Source organism: Eptesicus fuscus, chromosome 22, assembly GCF_027574615.1.
Source record: "Eptesicus fuscus isolate TK198812 chromosome 22, DD_ASM_mEF_20220401, whole genome shotgun sequence".
Taxonomy (NCBI): Eukaryota; Metazoa; Chordata; class Mammalia; order Chiroptera; family Vespertilionidae; genus Eptesicus; species Eptesicus fuscus.
Window position 1 is genome coordinate 14,285,760 of NC_072494.1, and position 25,750 is coordinate 14,311,509.

The 25,750-nt window shown below is 35.8% G+C and overlaps 1 protein-coding gene and 1 non-coding gene across 2 annotated transcripts in view; both read right to left on the reverse strand.

The window, feature by feature from the left end:
* The window catches only part of VPS45 (vacuolar protein sorting 45 homolog), a 43,176-nt gene that overhangs the window by 12,089 nt on the left and 5,337 nt on the right, over window positions 1-25,750 (reverse strand). The window contains exons 4-14 of the mRNA XM_008155805.3: window positions 22,855-22,934; window positions 21,266-21,334; window positions 21,016-21,153; window positions 20,482-20,592; window positions 17,864-17,998; window positions 17,321-17,434; window positions 16,777-16,944; window positions 11,446-11,604; window positions 11,166-11,273; window positions 10,241-10,362; window positions 4,629-4,760 (exon numbers count right to left, since the gene is read on the reverse strand). Coding sequence (XP_008154027.1) covers window positions 4,629-4,760; window positions 10,241-10,362; window positions 11,166-11,273; window positions 11,446-11,604; window positions 16,777-16,944; window positions 17,321-17,434; window positions 17,864-17,998; window positions 20,482-20,592; window positions 21,016-21,153; window positions 21,266-21,334; window positions 22,855-22,934 — 1,336 coding nt within the window. The remainder of the gene's footprint in view (window positions 1-4,628; window positions 4,761-10,240; window positions 10,363-11,165; window positions 11,274-11,445; window positions 11,605-16,776; window positions 16,945-17,320; window positions 17,435-17,863; window positions 17,999-20,481; window positions 20,593-21,015; window positions 21,154-21,265; window positions 21,335-22,854; window positions 22,935-25,750) is intronic.
* On the reverse strand, window positions 6,873-6,980 carry LOC114227848 (U6 spliceosomal RNA). The gene has a single exon (XR_003613947.2). It is a non-coding gene; the product is annotated as a U6 spliceosomal RNA (small nuclear RNA).

A 25,750-nucleotide genomic window follows, 5' to 3' on the forward strand; every position in this document is an offset into this window, starting at 1 on the left:
TGTAAATAATATGTGTCCAATAGAAATGGTTAAAGACATCCTTAAAATGAAATTATATAGCCATTAAGATGATTTTAAATAATTATTAATTACATGGGGAAATGTTCTCAATATAATTCAAAGTGAGAAAAACAAGTACAAAACTGTATAGACACTGAAATCCTAATTATGCCAAAAACATGAAACAAAACTCAGAAACCTTTAGGTAAAGAAAAAGCATTAGGAGGAAATAAGCCCAAATCTTTTCTCACTTGAGTTGTGGTATTATGTGGTTTTAACTTTTATGTTGAATTTTTAAAATAAAACAAACATGAATTACTTGGGGGAAAGCCTCTTTTTCTTCATTTGCCTTTGCTACTTAGAGAGAAAATAACTGAAAAAAATGGGACCATTAATGATTGTGCAGGTTTAGAACTAATGAGGGTTTTACTGAATCCAGTAGTATTACAGAACCTACTATGTATAGTCATTATTACTGGCCTGAAAGGAATCTGTTGTGAGAGGATTGCTGATCTGGAGTCACCTTCTAAATCTAGCAGGATCCATCCTCCTCCTTGTCAAATGGACACAGACAACAGGGGGGTGAGGGCATAAGTGGGGGGAGGCGGTTGGGGGAGTAACTGGGGGATAAGGACACATATGTAATAACTTAATCAATAAAGAAATTTAAAAAAGAGTCTTAAGAAGCACTGAACTGACAGCACTGACGACTGATGCTCTCTTCACCTACAGTTCAGGCGGGGCTCAGGCAACGGCAGCGCTGTTGGCTAATACGTTCACCTCGCCTCCCTTTTTTTCTCCACGTCTATCCTGGATTTCGAGAAGGCAGAGGGATTTCTACTGGGAGAACAATTCCATCCACATGGATCTGTTTCTTGGCCTCTCAGCTCACACAGCTAACTTAACGTGTCAACTGCTGCCAGCAGGGACTAGAACTCTTTAATATTGATTAACTTGTGAAGTGATAGGTAAGCTAGCTCAAAACCCAAACCAGGATGCTCATTTATTTGCAAGGTAGGATCATGTGCATCAGAAACACAACTAGAGTAACCGCTCAGTCTACTGTAGGTGAATAAATAATGGGTACAGTTAATTTAAATACATCTAGGAACTTGCTTTTTTAAATGTTTTACAATAACGCAGGTTCATTTTGAACATTTAAGAGAAGTAATACTTCTCTCAATTCATATTAGCTTTGATAGCCAGTGTGATCCTTCTAAAATATAAGTAGGCTGACATGGTTCTTCTCCAAACTCTACAATACATACAAAAACTGTACACAAATGTTTATAGCAGCATTAGTCCTAACAGCCAAAAGGTGGAAACAACTCAAAAGTCCATCACTGACAAATGGATAAGAAAATATGGTATATGCATACAATGAAATATTATTCAGCCATAAAAAGAAATGAAGTATTGATATAGGCTACAACATGGATGAACCATGAAAACATTTTACTAAGTTAAAGAGACACTCACAAAAGACTATGTTATATGATTCCATTGATATGAAATGTCCCAAACAGAGAAACCTACAGAGGCAGAAAGTAGATTTGTGGTTATTTAGGGCTGGGTGGGGGGAGGTGATGAAAATGCTCCAAAATTGACTGTGGTGATGGTTGCATATATTTGTGAATACACTAAAAACCACTGAATTGTATACTTTAAAGGGGTGAATTATATCTCAACAAAGCTGTTTAAAAAGACCCACATCCTTCAATGCCCTTTAACTCATAGTGAAGACTGGTCCTCACAAAATCTATAGGGCCCTCCAAGAACAGGCCCAGCTACCTCTGACTGCATCTCCCTCTACTTGTGCTCTGGCTCACTCCACCCCAGACTCTCCCAGTCTCCTTGGACACACTGCACGAACCTGCCTTGGGACACAGCTCTGCTGTGCCCGGTACACTCTTTCCCCCATTCGTTTGGCTTCCTCCTTCAAGTCTTTGCTCAAATCTTTTCTCACTGAGGCCTTTCCCAACACCATACTGAGTAGTGTGAATCATTGCCACTGCCCCCATGCATTCCCCACATCCCTCACACTGCTCTGTTTTTTTCTCCCATGGTTTTATCACCTTCTGACTTGCTATCACATTTACTTACTTTTTAAGTTTATTGCTTATTTATGTCTCCCCTTTGCATGAAAATGTAAGCTTCATGAGGGTTGGGATCTTTATTTTATTCAGAGGTATCCCAATGCCTAGGTAAACATTTGAGGAATAAGTTGATTATTGACTTTATTCTGATTCATTCAATAAATATTTCTCTATTCTAGAACTCATAATGAGGCAATATGATTTCTGATTCTTCCACATAGATGCTGGAGGGAGTATTTGTGGTGCTATAGAATTCATGTCATATATGATTCCTAGAAATTGAAATCTGGCTTATTCTTCCTTAATTTAGGATATATTAGGCCAGTATGACTAGTGAGACAAATGAAAAAACCAGGGAGAGAAGCAATTCCATAAGAAGTGCAAATACTGAGACAGGAGATGATACACATTGCAAACCTGCATGGACCCCAGAGAGAAATGGACTAACTGCTTAGGGCGGACACTACTGAATTCATTACCAGATCCTTTTTCAGGGCACCTTTTCTGCCTTCAAAAAAGCATGAAAGTTATGCCTTAATGAAGTCCCTATAATTAGTTACTATCTTTTATTTCTTTGTATTATGTACCAAAGGAGAAGGAAAAGCAATAAAAAATTCATATTACATTTTATATGGCTATGGAGAGAGAAGAAAATATTGACTGCCTCTCTTTATTCAGAAGGCAATTTTATTAAGAATGTTGCTAAGGAGGTAATAAGCTTCTTTTCTTTTCCTTGCACAGTTATCAAATTGTACTGAATTTTATACTTTCTGAGTTAAAATATTTTCAGAATAAGTATATATTACTTCCACAATAAAGGGGAAAATTATGTTAAAAAGTCAAATAAAAAAAAAAGTCAAATAATAATACAAAGTGAAAAAATACACAAATACCTCTGATTCCCAACGAATCCAAGTATACATGGCTCAGTATGGCTCTCTCAAGGTTCCCAATCATTAAATTCAACTCTCATGCTATTGTTCTCTAGTCCACTCTTCCTCCTCTATCTGTCCTACCTTTAACGTCCAAATTAATCTTCCTAAAATACTGTGATCCTCTTATAATTTTACTGCTTAAACTTTCAATGATTCCTCATTTTCTATAGAAGAAAGTAGAAATTCCACAGCCTGAAATTCAAGCCTTCCACAATCATGACATTAACTTAAAAAAAAAAATTTTTTTTTATTGATTTTTTTTTTAGAGAGAGGAAGGGAGAGGGAGAGATAGAAACATCCATGAGAGAGAAACATTGATTGGCTGCCTCCTGCAGGCCCCCTACTGGGGATGGAGCCTGCAACCTGGGCATGTGCCCTGACTAGGAATTGAACTGGTGACCTCTTGGTACATGGGGATGATGCTCAACCAACTGAGCCACACTAACTGGGCAACTTTCTTTTCTTCTTTTTTTTTTTTTTTTCAACTTTCTTTTTTAATCATAACCTGAGGAGGATATGTGTTTTTTGGGGTTTTTTTTTTTGGTTATTGTTTTGTTTTGATTTTATTGATTTGAGAGAGAGAGGAAGGGAGAGAAACATCGATGTGAGAGAGAAACATTGATTGGTTGCCTCCCATACGTGCCCCGACTAGGGATTGAACCCCCAACCTAGGTATGTGTCCTGACTGGAAATCGAAAACATAACCTTTTGGTGTATAGGATGATGCCCTAACCAACTAAGCCACCTGGCCAGGGCTGGATCTTTTTAAAAAATAAAAAAAAATCACCTTAGTTTTGACATTATCTTTCTAAGTGGTGGCTGCTTCAGAAGGTAATTTCAAAATTTTTACAAAACAATTAAAAAACACACACCTATAAATGGTACAATAACACCTTAAGGATTAACAAGAAGATACTTAATGTCTTTGGCTATACAACTAAAAGCCATTTTCTCAACAGAATAGGGCATATTTACCTTACAACCAACTCCAGAAACAGAAAGCATAACAGAAATATGATTGCTTGCTGTTCTTTCTCTATGTATGTTACTGACAGCTTTCTACAACTTGCTCATGTAGTTAACTCTGCCTAGAATGTACTCTCCATTTTCTACCCAAGGCTCAACTTATAAACCATCTTCTCCATGAAGCATTTGCTAATTTCTTTTAGCCACTCAGAGAATCCAGGGCTCTTTAATCTGACTCTCCAGGCACTTATGCTCTTACTATTTTTTTTAATGTTTTTTTCTTTCCTAATAGATAATGACTTACTTGAGATAGGATCTTTATTTTATTCATCTTTGTATTCTTCCTACTAAATACTTATTGGATGAATGTAGTTAATCAATACAATAGAAAAACTCACAGAATTCAATACCATTATGTCTAGGTATTTTCGAAGTGGCAATTAGATTTCTCCTTCTCTGAACACAGACAGGAAACATAACTGGTCAACAAGTCAGGTAGGTCCTTACTTTCAGGTCTTTGACCTAATTGAGTGATTTATGAACCTCATGGAGTATAGATCTTTCATCTCACACAAACTCTAAATGATTCTATGAACGGATGATGTATTTTGGTCTTCAGCAGTTCCCTTACCTTTTCGTGTTGTGCACTGTGGTTCCTCCCAGGACAATCCTCACTCCAGGAGTGGTACGGTTCAGGTTATAAACTGTTAGAGCTTCTTCATAGGTGGCTCCTCCAATTATAAACACAATGATATCCTGAGGTCTGCAATAATGAAGACATTTAATATCATAGGACAAGGTGGGGAGGCAAGTATTTGTTGTTACTATTATATACACAGTTTTAATTTCTGAATCTTTCTTTTTTGGTGGAGGAAGCATAATTAAAGCAGAACAGAATGAAAGGTCTAAAAAAAGTTTTAATTATCTGAAATTGGCAGGAAACAGAGCAAGAAATGCTGAATCGTGATTTGCTTTCTGTTTATGAGCGGATGTCTTATAATTTCTGTGCTGTGGATTTCAGAATAGCACAATAGTTTTTGCTGGAACCAAATGTAGAAATATTCTTTTATATTCAAGAGGCTGCAGAGTACTTCACTATGACATGATATCAATATAGCAGTAATTTATGCTTGTACTACACCTCTCTCTTCATGTATAAGACCTTTGTCAAATATTTAATGCAGTGTCATTATAATGACCTCTGTCCAAGGACCTCAAAGTGTTTTGGAAACTATTGGTATATTTGGATGTCCCATAACATGGGAACTAGAAACATTTAGTATTTTGAGAGTAAAAAAAGAATATGACACAGAAATTAATGACGCTTCTAGGAACTCCACCCCTTTTTAAAGTCTTTGTTCCTCAATCCTTTGATAAACCAAGAAAAAGAAACCATGGAAACAAACAAACTAAAAAGCCCGTGAGTGTCGTTTTGAAACTGGACATGCTGACACATCAGCTCAGTCACTAGCCTCGTTTGGGCAGCTCTGTGCAGTTTTACTGTGTTTCAATTTTTATCAAAATGGCTGCATAACAAAAGTGATAGGTTCTCCTCTTAGCTCCTTCTGTAGATGGCAACGAGAAGGAGATCATATTATTTTTAAAACTGTTAAAGTTTGCCTTGTTTTTATTCTCTCATGCCATCAAAAGAAGATACAATTACTTAACCTTAGTAAGAGTTAATTTTGTTAAATCACTTCCTGGACATTATTTAAAACTACATCAAGCAGAGGCATCCATTTAGGAGGTTACAGCACAAAACTAAATAGAAACATCTTTAATTAAAGTATAAATCATGTTTGTCTACTTTTTTTTTTTTCTGTTTTATCTCTCTGTATTCTTTCTAAAAACACACACACAAAACCTTGAAGGAATTAACTGAGAGAATATTAGTTCCTGTTGGACTCCTTGGAAAGAGAATCAGATACTGTGTCTATTTAAAAACGCTCCCTCTCACTTTAGTCCTCTTGTACCCCAGTTTCTCCCTAGAGGCAAACATTATTTCTTGTCTCTTATGTATCCTTTCAGAAATATTATCTGTTTGTATATAAATACACATATATATGGCAATTAAATTTCTCTGATCTATAATTTATGTGATTTCCTCTAGTAGTTCAAAGAAGTAGATATGAGCATTAAGTCTAAATTATTTTTTTAAATTTTTTTTATTGATATCAAAGAGGAAGGGAGAGGGAGAGAGAGAGATAGAAACATCAATGATGAGAGAGAATCATTGATCGGCTGCCTCCTGCACGCCCCCCACTGGGATTGAGTCCACAACCCGGGAATGTGCCCTTGACCGGAATCGAACCTGGGACCCTTCAGTCTGAAGGCCAACGCTCTATCCACTGAGCCAAACCGGCCAGGGCTGGTGCTTTACACATCAGAGGCTCTTCATAAACTTACAGGGAACACATTACCACCACTGCCCATGAATAACTACTAAAATGTTCTACACTATCAGGCTTTGCCCTTCAATTCCTTGCCTCCAGTTACTGGCCAGTTTTTTTCTTGCTGAGGAAGGTCATCTGCTTAGGAAGAGTTGTATGATTATGATGGGAATATTTTTCTACCAAGTATGATAAACTCAATTATTTGGGGACTGAATATTTAGGCAAAATACAGGTTCTCTTCTTTTTCTCTAAGTGATATGTGTTGTTTCAACTCTTATTACTATTTCTACAGAAGGGCAAGAGGAATATGAACAGCTAATACTCAAATTCAGTTCTTGTCAGGATGTAAAACATATTTCTTAAGAAAGGGGATTGAATAAATTACAGCTGGCTGTAATTTTAAAAACTAACACAAGACCCTATAACTTTTATCACAGTATTACCCTCATTGCTATACACACTTTCTTTTCTTTCTTTTTTTTTTAAATACAGAACGCTTCACGAATTTACGTGTCATCTTTGCGCAGGGGCCATGCTAATCTTCTCTGTATCATTTCAATTTTTAGTATATGTGCTGCCGAAGCGAGCACTACACAATTTCTTTTTAACATTACATTTCTAAGGAAGTAAATTTTTAATTCTTTCCACTTCATTGGTACTACAAGTACCAATGAAATAATTAATGGCCTCTCAAGAACAGTCACAACTGATAAAGGATGAGTTCTGTGGGGGAAAAAATCCAATGTTACAAGAATGTGCCAGTAAGGAGATCGAGGACACTCTACCAATAGTTTGGTTTGTGTTGAACTATCTAGGGGTCAGCCTAGGTGGAAAATAGGGTGGGGAAACAGTTTCAGTTTTAAGAAATAATAAAATCCTCAAAACTAAAATAAAATTGTATTTTCAGAAAATGAGTGGTTTTTTTACAGAAAGATTCCATATGCAATGTTCATTACCTTGAAGGACAACTCTAGACTAAGAGCTGTTATGCAGTTTATCTTGAATAAATACTCATGAATTGCACAGATTGTTTCATTAGGAAAATGGGAGGGAAGTTCTTCCCTGCCCGGGGTACAGTGACTGTTGAGAGGAAGCAGACAGTAACACTTTTGTTTTGGGTTCCTGATCTGGTAAGTCAATTATTTAAAAAGCAGCTGAGCAGACTAATAAGGATCATCCTGGGAAATGACGTTGCTTCTCTATAGCTGCCCTCTGCCCATCACCTGCCTCAAGAGCACATCTGGCTCTTATGGAAAAAAAGGGCAAGAACTGGGAAGGAATAAACTCAGGAGTGTTTCTAGCACAGCCAGAGAACACTCTCCTTCAGTCGGATTATTGCAGGGTGCCAGAGTATTTTCACATGACTAGAGAGGGAAAAATGTTACGGATGGTAACTGTGGGTGTAGGTTATCTTTTTTTAAAAATTTTTTTGAAAATATATTTGTATTGATTTCAGAGAGGAAGGGAGAGGGAGAGATAGAAACATCAATGATGACAGAGAATCATTGATTGGCTGCCTCCTGCACGCCCCCCACTGGGGATCGAACTGGTGACCTCTTGGTTCCTGGGTCGACACTCAACTGCTGAGCTACACCCGGCTGGGCTGTAGGTCATCTTAATGTAAGGACAAAACCTGGATATAGGGATAGACTCTCAGTGCTTGACTCAACTGTGTCCCTAACAAAGATGACTGTCACATTTGGTTATGAAAATATTAATAAATGTTTTCCTGAACCTCCTACTACTCATTCTAGCTGGCTTAAGGAAGACATCACTGAAAAAAAATTTAAAAATATCCCTGACATTTATCCTTTTCATTCCTTTCCCAATGAATTTTAAAGGTAGATGTTCTGATGAGGCCAACAGTAAAATATATAGCAAAACATTTTTATGATGGCTGATGCTAAGTGGAATACGCAAGTTCAATTCTTTGTACACATCTTCCTGTTCTCTGTAATTCTCTATAGCAACCAAAAGCATTAATTAATGCAGACAGCCAACATTAGAAAACAGCAGCCAGTTCATGCTGTACATAAATAAACAACGACACTTTGAGAACCCAACCAACTTACATCTTATTAGAAATCTAAACAAAATTTTTTTCATATATAGTATTTCTGGAAATCATCACTTCTATACATGGGTAAGCAGAAAAACATAAACTTTTAAAAAATTGAATTTACTGAGATGACATTGGTTAATCAAATTACATAGGTTTCATAATAAATCATCTGTATATTATATTATGTATTCACCACCCCAAGTACTTATCTCACTCCAGTTATATCCTTTATTTGCTTCCTAGTTTACTGTCTATCTCCTTCCTGTAAGTTCCTTGAGGGCAGGTACCCGTCTGTTCTGTCACTTCTATTTCCCCAGCATCTACAATAGTTCTGGACATATTGAAGACACCCAATAAATAGTCATTACAGAAAAGGATGACGCAATTGAATTTTAACTATATATGTATTTATGTAATTGTGACAAATGCTAACAGATGCTGACAACAAATGTGCATTTTGAGCTTTGGTTGGAAAAATGAATCACCCAGATTAGAAAGGTTTCCTGCCACAATCTAATCTTATACAACACACTCCTCTGGTGATCTATGGTGTCCCTTTAGTAATAAATAGCTATTTTTTTGTTCAGTAATTCTGATATAAAATTCATAAGAAAATCAATATTTTTACAGCAATCAGAAGGCTATTTAATAAGAGTTATACTGTTTTTCTTTTCTTTTCTTTTTGAGCTGTTTTTCAAAAAGCCTCTGTGATAGGTGAATAGCTTTGGGCTGGTTCTGATTCTTCCCACTTAGCTGACATTTCTGAACCTTGATGCCAAGATTGTTAGCTATTTTGTCTGAATGAGTGTACTCTCTGAATTTAACCCCAGATGTTCTGCCTCTCAACCTTGGATATTTTAAAAGTTGTTTGTTTGTTTTTTCCTGTTACCAAATTATAGAGGGTTTTTTTAAAGAATGAAGTGAAAAAATATATCATATAAAGCAGTCACCTAAGTACCTCAAAACATTTTTCTCCTTCCAGAAATTAATTATATTTATAAAACACTATTCTTCCAAGGCTCTTAGATTATGAGTAGCTGAAATTATAGAAGCCTTATACCAACAGTAACAATTCTCACATCAACCCATCTAATAGGATTCAGCTACACATATTAGGTTCTTTATAACATGTGGTTCCAATAAAAAACAACAACACAAAAATATAATTTATAACTAGGTAGAATTTGTATATATTTAAAAACCCAGGGTGGAATAAATAAGTTGTTTTGGACAAGTTTTGTCTTTACTTAAACAAACAGACCACTGGATTAAAATGACAATTAATTGCTTCCTTCAGTTAATACCCCAAAAGAAAGCCACCCTTTTCTTCTTTGTGACAAATGGCCTTTGTTAATGAGGTCTCAGTTTGTATGCTGGCCACATTTGGCAAAGTTCAGTCCTCACCAAAAATAGTAACCACCTGCTCTGGCTGGCAATCAAGCAGCAAATCTATTTTTGGCTTTAATGTTTGAAACTCCAAATGTTAGATGCCATGGAACTGAACCTTAAATGGCATAAGCAAACTGGTCTGATACTAAAGGACAGAATGTAAGTATTTGGGTTGTTCCAAAACATCTGTTTCTTTATTCCAAAAGAAGTAATATTTCAGGTGTAGCTGGTGAATTTATATCTAACCTTGACACATGTAAAACCAAAAGAATCTTAGAACTGAAACAATAGGAGAAGGAGGAATAGAATGATATAATTGGAATTGTAGTCCCTTACATCACTCTAAATGTCCTATTTTCTTAGTTTCTGGTTTTTATTATTAATATCTTTACATCTTACCTGTCTCTGAGTGTGCTGGGGCCTAGATAAGGGTACAGGTTTTCTTTAAGCTTTCCTTTGATGAGATGGTCCAGGGTCTCATGTAGGAAAGGTTGATGCTGAGTATACACATTTTCTATTCCCTAAGACAGGGGAAATAGTTCTTATGTCATTTTTTGAAAACTTGCAATATACCGGTTTATGATATTCTTATCAGAAAAGAAGATGCACTCAATAGAGATTTCATGAGATAGATTCAAATAGGAATTTTAGGAGAATTTTATGGTTAGATAATTTTTTAAAATATATTCATCAATTAGAACTGTTCTAATCTCATAATAAACTGTAATTTAAGGCTAGCTACTTTAAAGGAATTTTTAAAATGAAATTGTTTAAATCCTTTAGCATCTCATCTTTTTGTGAAAATGTTATATGACCAGTAGAACAAATAAAAGGAATGGATTATGTAGAAAAATAGACTAGACACACTCAGGAAAATGGAAAAAATTTAGGCAGAATTAGAAAGGCTAGCAGATTAAAACCAATTTTTGACCATTTTAAGAAAATAGGTCCGTCTTTTTAAAAGATCTATAACTGTTTGCTTCATTTTTATTTTCCTTCAAAGAGAAACTACCTAATAAATCTTAAGTTATAAACAAATGGAGTGAAATAGTGATGACTAACAGAACCGTCTGTCTTTTCACTCTTGGGTTTTCCTGGAAATATCTCGGTATTGTCTGCTCAGCTATTTGGTCCAATGCTGATGCTGCTCCAATACAGATTGCATTTTTAAAAAAGCTTCCAGGAGGGTATCGACTTTAATTTCACTTAACTGACACAGTTCTAAATCAGCAACAATCTGGGAATTACTTTGATCATATTCATTCACTCTCGGACTCAGGGGTTTCAACTGTTGTTCATTTAGGACAGCACAGAGATGTCATACCTTCAATCCTTTGAGGAACTGCTTGGTAATAGCCACAGCATCTTTAGGGCTGAAGAGGTCACTTCCTCTGACCCGTTTACCACCATATTCAACAACTGCAGAGACAAGCTATTAGAGAGAGAGAGAGAGAGAGAGAGATAAGAGAGAGAGAGAGAGAAAGAAAGAGGGAGAGAGAACATCTTCTTATTGCTTGGGGATCAGGAAACTCATTTCATAAGAAAATAACTTTATTAAGGAAATGAAGACCTGTTTGGTGGAATTAATGTATAAATGTGGTTACCTTTCGATATTTCTCAGAAACACCCTTATTCCTGAGGTCCATCATTAGCCCTGGTAGGCTGTTGCTGCTGTGTCGCTCATAATGCAGTGCATAGAGCATCACCAGGCGGGCAGCATCGCATTCGGTCACTTTGGGGTTCTGCAGGAGCCTCTTTACATTCTGAAGAAAGACAGAGAGAACTGATATTTAACCCCCCTTCACTTGAGTGATGGTGTATAATATCTCAGATCTCATAATTATTGAATAGCAGTGATACATCTGAGTTCATGACTAAGATTACTACTATGGCAATGTATAGGTCATAGGTTCAGCAAATGTTTCAACTACAGAATAGTAGATGCCTTTTGCCTAAGATAAGAATTAAATAAGGAAATAAATTCCCATTGTTTAGGACAAACATGAATCAACTATGGATAATTCTTTTTTTTTTCCTTTGATGAGATGGTCCAAGGTCTTATGCAGGAAAGGAACAACATATACTCTTTCTATCACTTCAATCATTACAGTGCACAACAGAACTGACCAGCTGACGTGCAAAATTCTACTGCTTTCTCTTAGTGACTGACAGTGGAAAAAAAAGAGACAAATTGGTAGAATTTTACAATGGAGAACTGGGCTTAATCTCCAAGAAGCAGCAAATGTATCAATCTGTATCAACATTGTTTACAGGGATATGAGTATGTAAATAGCATGTAATCTTTAAATTGAATATTTATGATCTTATATGGCAGGTACTAATAGCAGAGAAATGTAGTAAATTAATAGTATTATTCATTGAGAAGATAAGAAAAGCAAAATGGAATTGGTGGAAACCTTCAACATGCAGACATGATAAAAAATGAGTCTAATCTAATAGTTTGAGAGAATAGTATTTGGGGACTATAAAGAGCTTTATCTAGGAAAAATAATAGGAAGTAGGTAGGACCCAATTCCATTGACTGGCAAATAGTCTAGTCCACATAAAATTCAGTTTTGCTGTAGATCTTCTGGTGCACACTCTTTCTGAAACACTGATTAAACACTGGTTTAGAAAAGAATCATTTTTACTCTTAACTGATCAAAGTAAAATTGTCAGCTCTATGTGTCCCAAACAATTTTCTTATGATTTTAATGAAAAGCAAAGCAAAACAAAACAACAACAAAAAAACCCTCTGAAACCAGGGAGAGATCCAAGGTTATGACTAAAGTAAAAAAATATGTCCTGGATGCCATAAAGAAAACAGAATGTATCACCAAATAATAACACTGATAATGGTGATAGTTAATACTTGTTGAATGTTATAAGTATCAGGCACAATATGAAGTGCTTCACATGTATTAGCTCATTGCACCCTCACAAAAATCTTTGAAATACTGTTATTTTTCTTCATTTTACAGATAAAAAGAATAAGACTACCGGTATTTTTAAACTCAAGCCATCAAAGGCCCAAACTCTTAACCACTACTCCATATTGCTTCAAGTAGAGCTCTTTTCATTTTTCTAACAAATATTTATTCAGTCTCTACTATGTGCTATTAATAGGATGATTGTCAGGAAAGAAAGATAAAATAGACTAGTTCCTCCTTCCAAATAAAAAGTTGTGATATGACAATATGGGGTGGGGGTGGGGGCATTGTTTACTTTCTGAGATGTTTCTCTTCATGGTATGAAAAAAATCTTCCAGCCCTAACCGGTTTGGCTCAGTGGATAAAGCATCGGCCTGTGGACTGAAGGGTCCCAGGTTCGATTCTGGTCAAGGGTGTATACCTTGGTTGCAGGCACATCCTCAGTAGAGGGTGTGCAGGAGGCAGCTGATCAATGTTTCTAACTCTCTATCCCTCTCCCTTCCTCTCTGTAAAAAAAATCAATAAAATATATTTTAAAAAAATCTTCCTTACTAATCAAACGAGTCTTTTCTGAGGCTATGGATATGTATGCTTCAATGGTTGTACATAACAGTTTGGTTCTAGTGAAATTCTTTCTAAATAAAAATGTTGGTAGCCTGTAGAATAACTGGTTAGAAGTAGCTTATAGGTTAATGTTTGGCAATATATGAGCTTTTTTCTCTCTCACCATGTTACAGTTACTATTCAATAAAGCAAACCCCATCTCTACTAAAAATACCCTCAATTCATTGCTTCATGACGTATTATAATCTAAGGTCAAGCCAAGGAATGCTATACCCCATCTAGGGGTCAGGACCCTGGCATCTACTCATTATCAAACAAAAGTTCCCTTTATAGACTATTTCAGTCATGTTGCCAAAGAAATCCATTATGAATGGGGGATAACAAATCAACTGCTCACTGTAAAACCCTAATACCATGGGCAAGAAAACCTTCAAAAGATAACTTTAAAAAATGTAAAGTGGATCACAAATGCAATTCATATTTTAAAAGTACTATCTTTCTTTTAAAGTGAACCCCTCCCCCAAAAAATATTTCAGGCAAGGAATTACAGTAATTTTTTTCCAACTGCTTACCATATGGTAGAGAGATACAAATAAAGATATTAAATTTGACTAGTGATTATGTTTGGTTCTATTGTTTTAAAGGAAAAAATAAAATGATAAACATAAGGAAATTTAAATTTAGTTATAGGGCAAAATTTTGTTTTTATTTAGTAAGAGAAGAAAACTCATTTTATTGAGAAAAACAAAAAGTTTTCCTAGGAATATTCCTATTAGGCCCATGAAACAATAGACTTTAGTAGTGCTGTTTAAAACTGTCTTTAGTAGTATTGTTTAAGGTAAGTTGGTCAAGTTAGATTGTGATACATCATTACAAAGAAATACTAAAAAGAATGAGTCTTTAGATTTTTATCTGAAGCCATCTCTGAGATACATAGTTAAGTAAGAAAGTAAATGCAGAATTATGTGTATAATATGGTATCATTTGAATTTAAAGAGTGGGAGATATACATATTCAAAAAGGCTTGCACAAATGCAGAATAACTGAAACTAGTAACAAACTCAGCTTTTACTATATATCTCTTTCACCAAGTACTTATCTACTTAAGGATCAAAATTTAAGACAATTAAAAAATAATAAACTCTGCCTAAGTTTTTTTTGTGAAGATTTAAGAACACAGGGATAAAATTAAAGGCCAGAGTGGCTGAGTTGGTTGAGCGTCATCCATGAACTGAAAGGTCAAGGGTTCAATTTCTGGTCAGGGCACATGCCTGGGTTTCGGGCTCGATCCCCAGTAGGGGGCCTGCAGGAGGCAGCCAATCAATGTTTCTTTCTCTCTCCCTATCCCATCCTCTGTCTGTAAAATCAATAAAACATATATTTTTAAAAAGTGATGATAAAGGTACTTTTCATAAATATAAAGCAAATAGCATCTTCCTGATTTTCAAAATGTTAATGTTTTCAGGGGAAATTCTGATAAACATTTAAAAAAAGTAAAGGCCAACAACTTCCTATCCCAGTAAAGACCTTGGTATAACTAGAGCAACCACAGGTAGGTGCATTTCTTTCTTCTGCTTGTACCAGGTATTTTTAAAAGTATGCTTAGAGGAAGGGAACCAACATTTACAAAGCACCTAACATATGTGAATAACCTGACATATTTCATTGAATCCTCATAACAATATAAAAGTTTAAAATCATTATCCCTGAGGCTTGGGCAAAGTAAATAATTTTCCCAAAGAAACGGTGGTATGTAGAGACAGGCTATTAGCCAGGATAGTCTGGCTCCACAGCCTGTGTTGTTTTCATTATTCCACACTGGCTTTATTTTATAAAGTAAAATTGCAGCAGGAAAAGAAAGAGACTAAGTTTTAGAATATTGGGTCCTTATCAATATGGAAATGTGCTTCTTATAGTACTAAGTAGCTTAGAAATGGCATCTCCCAAAGAACTCCTATTCCTAAGTTAACTTATTGTCAGTGATATCACATTGTGCCATTTCTCAGGAACCTTGGAATTATCTCTGATTTGTTCTTATTATCCTTCTATCCAATCTGTCACTAAAGTGTTGTTTTCTCCCTTTGAAATGCCTCTTAGACTTTCTCTTATTGTACATTTTTTACTACTATTGCTATGAGTCCACTAGCCTCACTGACTTCACTTTTTTCACTGCCCAAGTATCCTAACTAGGTTAAATTTCCTAAAATACTGATTTTATCATATCAACTTTCTACATAAGAACCTACACACTGGATCTCTTTGCCTCTCTCGGCAAGTATAAATTCCTCTTATAAGCTTCTGCATAAACTGCTTCGTGTTTACCAAACCAATTTTATCTCCTTATTCTCTTCCACACCCATGTTCAACAGGTGAAACTGTTTATTCTTTTCTGCATACTGCTGCATCTTTGCTTTTGCTGCTATTCGTGACTGAAATCCTCCTCCAGATTCTATTCATTCTTATAGTCTATCTTAATGGCACCTCCTCTCAGAAACTTTTCCTAATAACCTCAAATCTTATCGTCAGTATCACAATTTTGATTTAATTAAATATTATGTTGCAACACTAACTGTTGTACTAGCTACATTGAATTATTCTCGCATATATATATATTACATCTCCATGCCTGCATTCTGTCTGCTGAGAATTTCCCCCCTTTTCTCTGGTTGATACACTCCTCCTCCTCATTTATTTGTCCAGACCCACATCTAATGTCATCTTCTCTACGAAGCTCTAAGAAGCCTCAACTTTAGAAGCTCTAAAAGCCTCAAGCTCTAAGTCCTTTCTGTGTTTCCATATTATTTTGGAAATACCTCTAGAATAGCACTTACTGCACAGTATTATAAATCCTGGCTTAAATTTCTCTCTCCCCTATTATCACATGAACTCTTTGAGGGAAAAGATGGTATCACACTGATTTTTGTACCTGTAGATCCTACCATGCACATGTAGCGGACATCCATGTTTGTGGAATGAAAAACAGATGTTCAGAAATGAAAAACTGAGATAAAGTACTTTAATTTATTATATCTTTTAAAATCTTCCTAACAACCCTGTGTGATAAATATCATTATACCTATTTTTCAAATGAGGAAACTAACTCAGAGATTAAGTCAACAGCTCCAGGTCACAAAGCTGGTAAGTGGCAAACCAAAAACTAAATTCCAGACTTTCTGATTTTAGTCTAGTATTCTTTCTAGTAGATCAGGCTGCCCTCCGAAATATTCAGTTAATTGCCTGAACCCTTTGATTGCACATTATTCTTTTGTGGCTCTTATCATGTATCTATATTAATATTAAACTGTATACTTGTCTCAACTCCTCGCTAGACTGTAAATTCCGTGTTGGTGAAGAAGGATTACTTGCCTTAGTATCTCTTGCTCTGCCTGGCACAGTGCCTTACACATAGTAGGTGCTCATCAAATGGGACTGAATAGATACCTGGAGAGCACTAGAATGGTCATTTTGACAGGCCAGTTCTTGTTCAACCTCCGAAACCTCCAGCAGATTCCGCTCACCGACCAACCGAGACAGCTCTCCAACAACTGTCACGTGTTTTGATACAGTCCCAGACATCTTCTTGAACTGTGGGTAATTCTCAACAAAGGCCTGCCATGGGAAAAACATCAATTGGGGGTTCTATTATTTCTTGACCAAGGATAGGCATATATGAAGGGGGGGAAAAATCAGGGATTGTTCTGCCAAGAAAAAAGGCATCTATAGCTTTCAATCACATGGCATTTTGCATTTTGTTATGCCTAGGAAGAGAAGAACTGGTATATGTAAGCAGACTGAGTCTTTGAATAGTCCAAAGGTGACTGAAGAATGGGAAGAAGTTTATGGCTTATTATGAAGTTTTCACTGTATTGTTTTCCAAAGAGAAATATTACAGAAAATACCTCAAACCAAACTAAATGAATTAAGGTAGAAATCAGAATAGCTTCCAAACTTGCATGTTAGTCATCCATTTACATGTTCAATTTACCTTCATGTCTGCTATTGATTCTAGTTTTTGCTGTTCTTTTGGTTTCTTCTTCTGAAAGTCTTCCATGAGATTCTTTATATTGCTACCAATCTCGGCAAAGTTCAAGTACATGTTCTGTGAAAAAGGAAGTTGGAAACACAGTTCTATCCACTAGTCTGACTTTCAGACAGTTTAAAAGAAGAAGTTAAAAAGAATTCTGAGTACAGTTAGAATTAAAGGGCAAGAAAATTCCATTCTAACTAGCAAATCTGGACATTGGTCAGGACACTGGTGATGAGTGCCAGTACTATTCTCACAAAGGGCTACGGGAGGTAGGGAAGTAAGTAAACTGGGTTCTGATTTTAAAAGTGCGAAACCAAGTATGTGGTTTCTATGAAAAAAATATTGTTAAAGGGGGGGGGGTCAGAATCCAAGTCTTCTGCCTTCCCTTAAGATGCAGTTTACCCACATAGGATGCCTCCATCATCCTTCCACATGAATTCTCACAAGTCAATACTGACCTTCTTACATAAAAACAACTAAACTCAATTAAAAACCACTTACATTAGCATAGAATTCGTCGTTTTCGGCAGATAGGACCACCTCTCTTAAGTCTTTACTGATCCCTGGCACTCTGGAAAGATCAATCCGATTGTTGTTTATGCCCAGCAGTTCATGGACCATGGCTTGATATGTCCACTAAATAAAGAATCGTGACAGAAAGTTTGGTAATTGACAAAACATGGCAATAGTAAATGTTCAGGAAAACAAAAACGAATAACTTATTCTTAGTAATTACTCTTCTTTTCATGGAGATTCTCTATTTAGTTCAAATTTTATTGATACTTTGTGCTATACTAAATATTAAGATTGTCATTTTAATTGGTTAAACATCCAAAAATCAAAATACTTTTAGATTTCACACTTTGGAAGAAGGGCAGCAAGATTAATATTCCTGATAAAAAGGAAAATTAGATCCATCATTAGCTCCAATTTTGGCCTGTGAATTGAGGGTGTATTTTTGGCTTCATGGATAGGGCTATATTGGTACTGCAGTTACAAGCTGTACCATTTCCTGTACGCTTCTGTGGTTTTCTGCAGCATGAGAAGTGTATTCTTGCAGGTCTGAGTGGTGCTATATTTATCCTGGGAACACTAATATTATCAGAAAAAACCCTTGTGGGTTGATGAAAACACACATATTCAGAAGCTTTATATTTTTACCTAAAATGAATTGTGAAGAGGGTTGGTTTCCAGTCTTACAAATGTGAGCTTACTTGGTAGAACTGGAAAGGAGAACCCCCAAATTTTTCCTTCTGACCATTTATGGAGAATGGGTTACTTTTAATCATAGGCCCATTGGACAAAACTAAGTATTTTCCAGCAAATTACCCTCTAAATCTAGAATCTAATGCTAGAAATATTTACATATGTATATTCCACCTTTTAAAAATCTAGATTTATTAAGAAATGACTTGAGGTTATAAAAGATGTTTTATTTCCTAAAATATCTGCCCGATGAATTCTCAAAACAGCCGGTTTTATTGGGGCATTTAAAATAAGCACAACAAAATGTTTTATGCTTCCATAGACAGCATCCTGTGCATGCTTCTGCCATCAGCACTTACTCTATCATTAAATTATCTCTTTTCTTCTCTCCCCATGGGACCACGAGCTCTGTGAGAGAAGAGATTGTATTTTTTAACCTTTTATTTCCAGGACTTAATACAGTACCTGCCTACTTAATACAGGTCCTTAGTGAAATTGGTTGAATGAATGGTTGCTTTTCTTTGGCAAACAGAATTATAGGCCATCATTTCTCTTTCTAATTTTTTTATATTATCAACATTTATTTAGTGAACAAATATTACTTTGAATTTTAGGAATATAAGCCTATTGCATCACAGAGCAGTTGCATTCCACAGCCGCAGATTTCCCCAGCATTAACATTATTATGAGCTGGAAAGGAACTGAAATATAGACTGTGCCTTTCCCTACAAATTCAAAGTCACTATTAAAAAAGCATCTACGTGCAAGGCTCTGTGCTTATACTTGCATTAGAACAAACACGGGTAAGGAATATGCCTTGAAGGAATATGTAACCTCGGAGAGTGTGAAAACACAGGTTCAGCATGGTGAGTGCAGCGTGAAACACATGAGAGACACAAAGTTGGCCAGAAATTTTAGGGGGAAAGGACGTGTCTGACTAAAAGAAAAAAGGCTTCAACATGTTTCGAGTGATTTTTAAAGAGAAGAACTTTGATAGGTGAAGTCGGGAAGACAAGGTATTCCAAACATTCCAGAGTAAGACGGGTCACAACATGAATAAAATGATGGCAGGAAACCATGTGTGGCATATCTGCAGTCGTGAGCTGTAGGTTTTGTACAAGGTTGGACCCATATTGTCAAGGCTCTTGGATGTCAAGATCAGGAGTCTGTATTTAACTCAGTAGCCCAGTGGTCAGCAAACCACGGCTCACGAGCCTGATGCGGCTCTTTGGTCCCTTGAGTGTGGCTCTTACACAAAATACCACATGCGGGCGCGCACGTACAGTGCGATTGAAGGAGTACCCTAATTAATAACAATGTACCTACCTATATAGTTTAAGTTTAAAAAATTTGGCTCTCAAAAGAAATTTCAATCGTTGTACTGTTGATATTTGGCTCTGTTGACTAATGAGTTTGCCGACCACTGCAGTAGGCAAATGGGAACCAATGAAGATTTCTAAGCCAGCCGTAAATAGGATCAGAACTGTGCTTTGGGGAAATTAATTTAACAACACTGTGTCTGTGAAATATATAGAGTGGGATGAAATGTAAAGTGGGGATAAGTAGGTGACTATTTCAGTATTCCCATGAATGATTTGAGTCTACACCAAGGTAACAGCAGTAGAATGGAAAAGAGCAAACACTGGAAAAGTAGTCTATAGGACCTAGAAGTTGCCCTGATTCAGGGTTGGGGTGGTGGTAGAAAGGGACAGGAAGGATGAGGCAGAAAAAAGAGTCAAGGATGACTGTGGCTAGAAGAATAGTGATATCAAAAAAACAAGAAATATAAGGCAAAAACAAGAGCTGAAAATAAGGAGGCAAATAAATGGGCCATCTTGTTCATTTCCACATCTGCATTTTGATGAACAGCACCTGAAATTATCCTTATGTTATGCTAACAAAGGTTTTTGCACCTGGTTTAGCAATGGGGTGATGGCGTCATCGCAGCGATCCAAAATAAGTAGCAATGGAGGAACCTCAGTCCGCCGGAACTCAAATAGTTCATATTCTTTAGTTATGACTTGCTGTGGGTGAGAAAGAGAGTTCGATCAACCAATCAGTTGCAGATAGTGATGATATAAATAGTAAATTAATACATAAAAACTACATTTAACAGAAGTTCTTTGCATCTTCATGGCCTTCCATAAAAAAAAACAAAAACCTTAATAAAGTTTAATAACATTCTATTTCAGAGGATAGAATTTGAAACTCTATTTCACAGGTGATTTGATTGTATCAAATTAAGTTAAATAGCTTAGAAATGTTTCTTAGGTTACACCTAAGAATTTTAACTTTAATTTGTTGCTTTTGTTGTTGTTGTTACTTTTTGGTTCTGAATTACAAAGACCTACCTCCTTGGTTGTAGATAAAATATTCCTTTAGTTTTTGAAATATGATAAGGAAATGAATGGTCTGGTGTTTTGGAACCAGGCTAGGGAATGCCATACCTTAACACATTCGGCAAGTCTCTTTGCTGCCTCTGATGAAAGCTGATAACGAATCATAGGGCATTTCTTCAGGGATAAAAGGAGAGCCGTCAGTCCTTGAGTTGTTCTGGACAGCTGGGCTGGATCCCAATTTCGACCCTTTTTAAATATTCAGAGACAATACTTAAATTTTTTTCTTACTTGCTGAATTAACTCCCACCTGATAAATAAACTAAAAAAAAAATAATAAAAAAATCCTTTCCTTCCATACCTGGCAGCAACCCAAAATATTGAGGGAAAACAAATGTGGATTCACAGCAATGTAATCACCATAAAATTCCTGAAAATAAAGCACCAAGATCAGCCAGTTATATTCCATAAACTCCAACTGTATCATGCAGCAATATTTTCACATGTGATCTAGTCAAATTTGAGGAAATGTAAGTGTAAAAGATAGAAAAATTGATCAATTAAAAGTTAACAAAAAGTCAATGTGGGGAAATTAATAAAATAATTATAAAACAACAGCAATAATAAATCTTTAAAAACCCCACAAAAGTTAAAGAAGTATATATATTATATGCCTGGAGACCTCTAGGACTTATCAATTAGTAAAAATAAAACATTGCTATAGGGTATACAATGTTACACTCAAACGAAAAAGAACTTTGCTTTCCAGTGCATTCTCATGAGAGAGAATATGGTTCAAAAGAGGTCATTCTTTTTTATTCATTTTTCATCTAGAATATCCAAAACTTGCTTATTTGTGGTCCTGAATACAATATTCTTCAATTAGCTCATAAATGTATTCAAACGTTTGTGATAAATGTATTGGAGAACACTAAACTATTTAAGAAGGGTAACATGGTATGTTCTAATGTGATGTATTATATAGCATGCAGAATAAATATTTAGGGGTTTCCAAATTTAAACCTAATGACAAATGTCTGCTTATTATTCCCAAAGCAAGATAACCACAAACAGAACTTCAACAAACCCCATTCACATCCTTTACTTCCTATTCTATCCCTATTAAACTTGGTCCTAATAGATGAAACTTCTTTTTTTTTAAAGTACATTTTTATTGATTTCAGAGAAGAAGGGAGAGGGAGAGAAGAGAGAGAAACATCTATGATGAGAGAGCATCATCAACCAGCTGCCTCCTGCACGCCCCCTACTGGGGCTTGAACCCGCAACCCAGGTATATGTCCTGACCAGGAATCGAACCCATGACCTCTCGGTTTCTGGGTCAACACTCAACCACTGAGCCAAACCTGGCTGGGTTAGATGAACATTCTTATAGGGTGGCTCATAAAACTATCATAGGACAGCCCTAACCCGTTTGGCTCAGTGGATAGAGCATTGGCCTGCAGACTGAAAGGTCCCAGGTTCGATTCCAGTCAAGGGCATGTATCTTGGTTGCAGGCACATCCCCAGTAGGAGTTGTGTAGGAGGTGGCTGATCGATGTTTCTCTCTCATCGATGTTTCTACCTCTCTATCCCTCTCCCTTCCTCTCTGTAAAAAATCAATAAAATATATTTTAAAAAATAAATAAATAAAAATAAAACTATCATAGGACATATTTGATTTTGTCCCCAACCATGTGAAACTCTTCCTACTAATAGTAGAATCCAGGACCAGCCCAATCTCATGATTTCCACTGACTCCTTTAATTCTGTTCCCATACAATTTGATATATCTTCCAAACTTTCTAAATATAAGTATAGTCTGGTGCAATGCACATTGATTGTTTCTGATGAGTAGCCTCCATTCTTTTGAGACAGCACTTTCCCTATTTTTAGACTCAAATCTTTTAAAAGGGCCAATATAAGAGAGAGTTAGAGGACCAATATGTTTACCTGAACCTCAGCCACAACTTCCTGTTCATCAGCTTCAGCTAATGACTTCACATCACTCTTGCTGATCACATTACTGAAATCTGAAACAGACATATGAGTTGTTATTGACTAAAAGGAGATCATTGTTGCTGCAATTAGACATAAATGGGCCTGACAGTTAAAGCCTAATGAATAAGGGAAGTTTAGTACACATTGGAGTAGATGTCAAAGTTGAACACCTTCAAATTGGAATGAGCAGTACAAAGATGTTTAAATCCATAATAGTAATTTTTTGTTTAAAAAAGGACCACCATTGTAAGCATTGGAGGATGCTATGGAACCAAGTCTTATACTGAAAATAGAAGGAAAGGATAACATGATGATAAATAAAGGGAAAGAAGTAAGCTTTTATCCTTTTATACATAAACTGTACCACCAGATAAGCAACCAGTAGATGAGGGGCAATTTCTCTTTATAGAAATATTCCAGCTGAAAAAATAAAGAAGGAATGATAATGATATGACAGAATTAAAACAATATTTCTATCAGCTCCTAATGAATCAATGGTTGGACCTAGGCATTGAGCATCAACCACTGCTAATATTACAGTAAGAGACGATCAGTGGAAGTACACCACACTACCTATGAAGTATTCTTGTCAAAAAGAAATCAAATCTGAATCTAATTAAACCTCTACATCCAGGTACCAACTTACAGAAACTGGAGGACAGAGGAACATTTTAAACTGCAAAGAGCCTGGCCGGCGTGGCTCAGTGGTTGAGTGTCAACCTATGAACCAAGAGGTCATGGTTCCATTCCTGGTCAGGGCACATGCCGGGATCTCCAGTGGGGGCATGCAGGAGGCAGCCGATAAATGATTCTCTCTCATCATTGATGTTTCTATTTCTCTCTCTCCCTCTCCTTTCCTTTCTGAACTCAATAAAAATATATATTTTAAAAAATAAGTAAATAAACTTATTGGTGATGCAATCAGCAAGATCCAGGCTATAGGAAACTTTAACAGAACAACCTGGTTTCTTCAATAAATAAATTGCACAGGAGAGAGAACCAAGAGAAGAGCAAAGAAACTTAAACAGCATATCAACCAATAGCAATGTGTGGACCTTACTATGATCCTGATTCAAACAAACCATGGGGGGATAGGAAGAGGGGAAGACATGAGAGAATTTGAACACTGAATGAATATTTAAAAAATAGAAATTATTTTTTATTATTTGGGTATACTAGTAATGTTTAAAAAAATAAGTCCTTGTCTTTTAGAGATGCATAATGAAATATTATGGATAAAGTCATATTATATATTAGATTTCCTTCAAAATTATATTGGTGGGGCAGTAGGTGGCAGTAAGGCTAAAACAAAATTTGCCATAGCACAATAATTATTGAAATTAGGTGATGGGTACATTGGAATTTATTATACTATTCTGTCTACTTTTATATATACTTTGAAAGGAGCCTGTTATACAAGATAAACAGACATAAAATTATACAGAATTAAAATTATAAAAAATAATATGAGCAGAAGGCAAGTTAAGTGCTAAAATAAATTGTGCTGAAAGTTTGTAATAAATAAAATTACTATATACACACACATTTTTGTTTATTTTAATCTAAATAACTAAATAAAGTTGTGAAATTGATTGCTTCACCCAAGAAATTTCAATTGGCTTTAGTGCTAACCAATTTAATATAAGTGTATGTAATTTTTTTCTTCTACTTCATAGATTTACAGCTCAAATCAATCTTTAGAACCAGAAAAGTAAATATTAGATTTATTATTCATTATTAATCTTAATTGCTGCATCAAATAATTCTCTTTAGAGGAAAAAGGAGCCTTTTACCTCATGACCTATTCAATTTTTAGCTAAGCGACACAGCAAAAGACTGATTCTGGTAGATGTTCACTTACTTTTAAATTTGTCAGCACAGGGAATCAATCTCTGTCTCTGTGCCTATCTATCATCTGCCTATCACTGAGTACAAAAGTATCTACACTTTCCCAAGTACTTAGCTTGTGATAAGACTAAAAAATACTGGAATGACTACACATTTATCAGAATGGCTAAAATAAAGAACAGGGACAACACCAAATGCTGGTGCGAATACCAGGAAACTGGATCACCTGTGCATTGCTAGTGGAAAAGTAAAATGGCATGGTTACTCTCGAAAACATCTGGCAGTTTCTTAAAACATCAAACATGCAACTACTACATTACCTAGCAATTGCTCTCCTGGTTCATTATTTATTACAGAGAAAAGAAGACTTATGTTCGCACAAACACATGTACACAAATGTTTGTAACAGCTTTCTCTGTAGGACTGGAAACAAGTCAAATGTCCTTCAAGAAGTGAATAGTCAAACTGTGGTACATCTATACCACAGAATACTAGTCAGTAATAAAAACTATTGATAGATGGAACGACTTGAATTAACTTCTAAAGAATTATGCTGAGTAAAAAAAGAAAAAAACAATCCCCAAAGTTTATATGCTATATGATTCCATTTATGTAACCTTCTTGAAATGACAAAATTACAGAAATGGAGAACAGATTGTGGCTTCCAGGGGTTAATGAGGGGGTTGAGGGGAAGGGAAGTGTCTAAAAAAGGACAATACAAGGGATCCTTATGGAGATGGAAATGCTTTGTATCCTGACTGTTTCAATGTCAATATTCTGGATATGATACTGTACTGTAGGTACCTAAGATGCTACATGGGGGGAAAGGATATATGGGATATCTGTATTAGTCTTATAACTATATGTGAATCTACAGTTATCTCAAAATAAAGTGTTTCATTTAAAAAAGAAAACCCGTGCCCTACATGGTTTGGTTCAGTGGATAGAGCGTCAGCCTGTGGACTGAAGGTCCCAGGTTCGATTCCGGTCAAGGGCACAT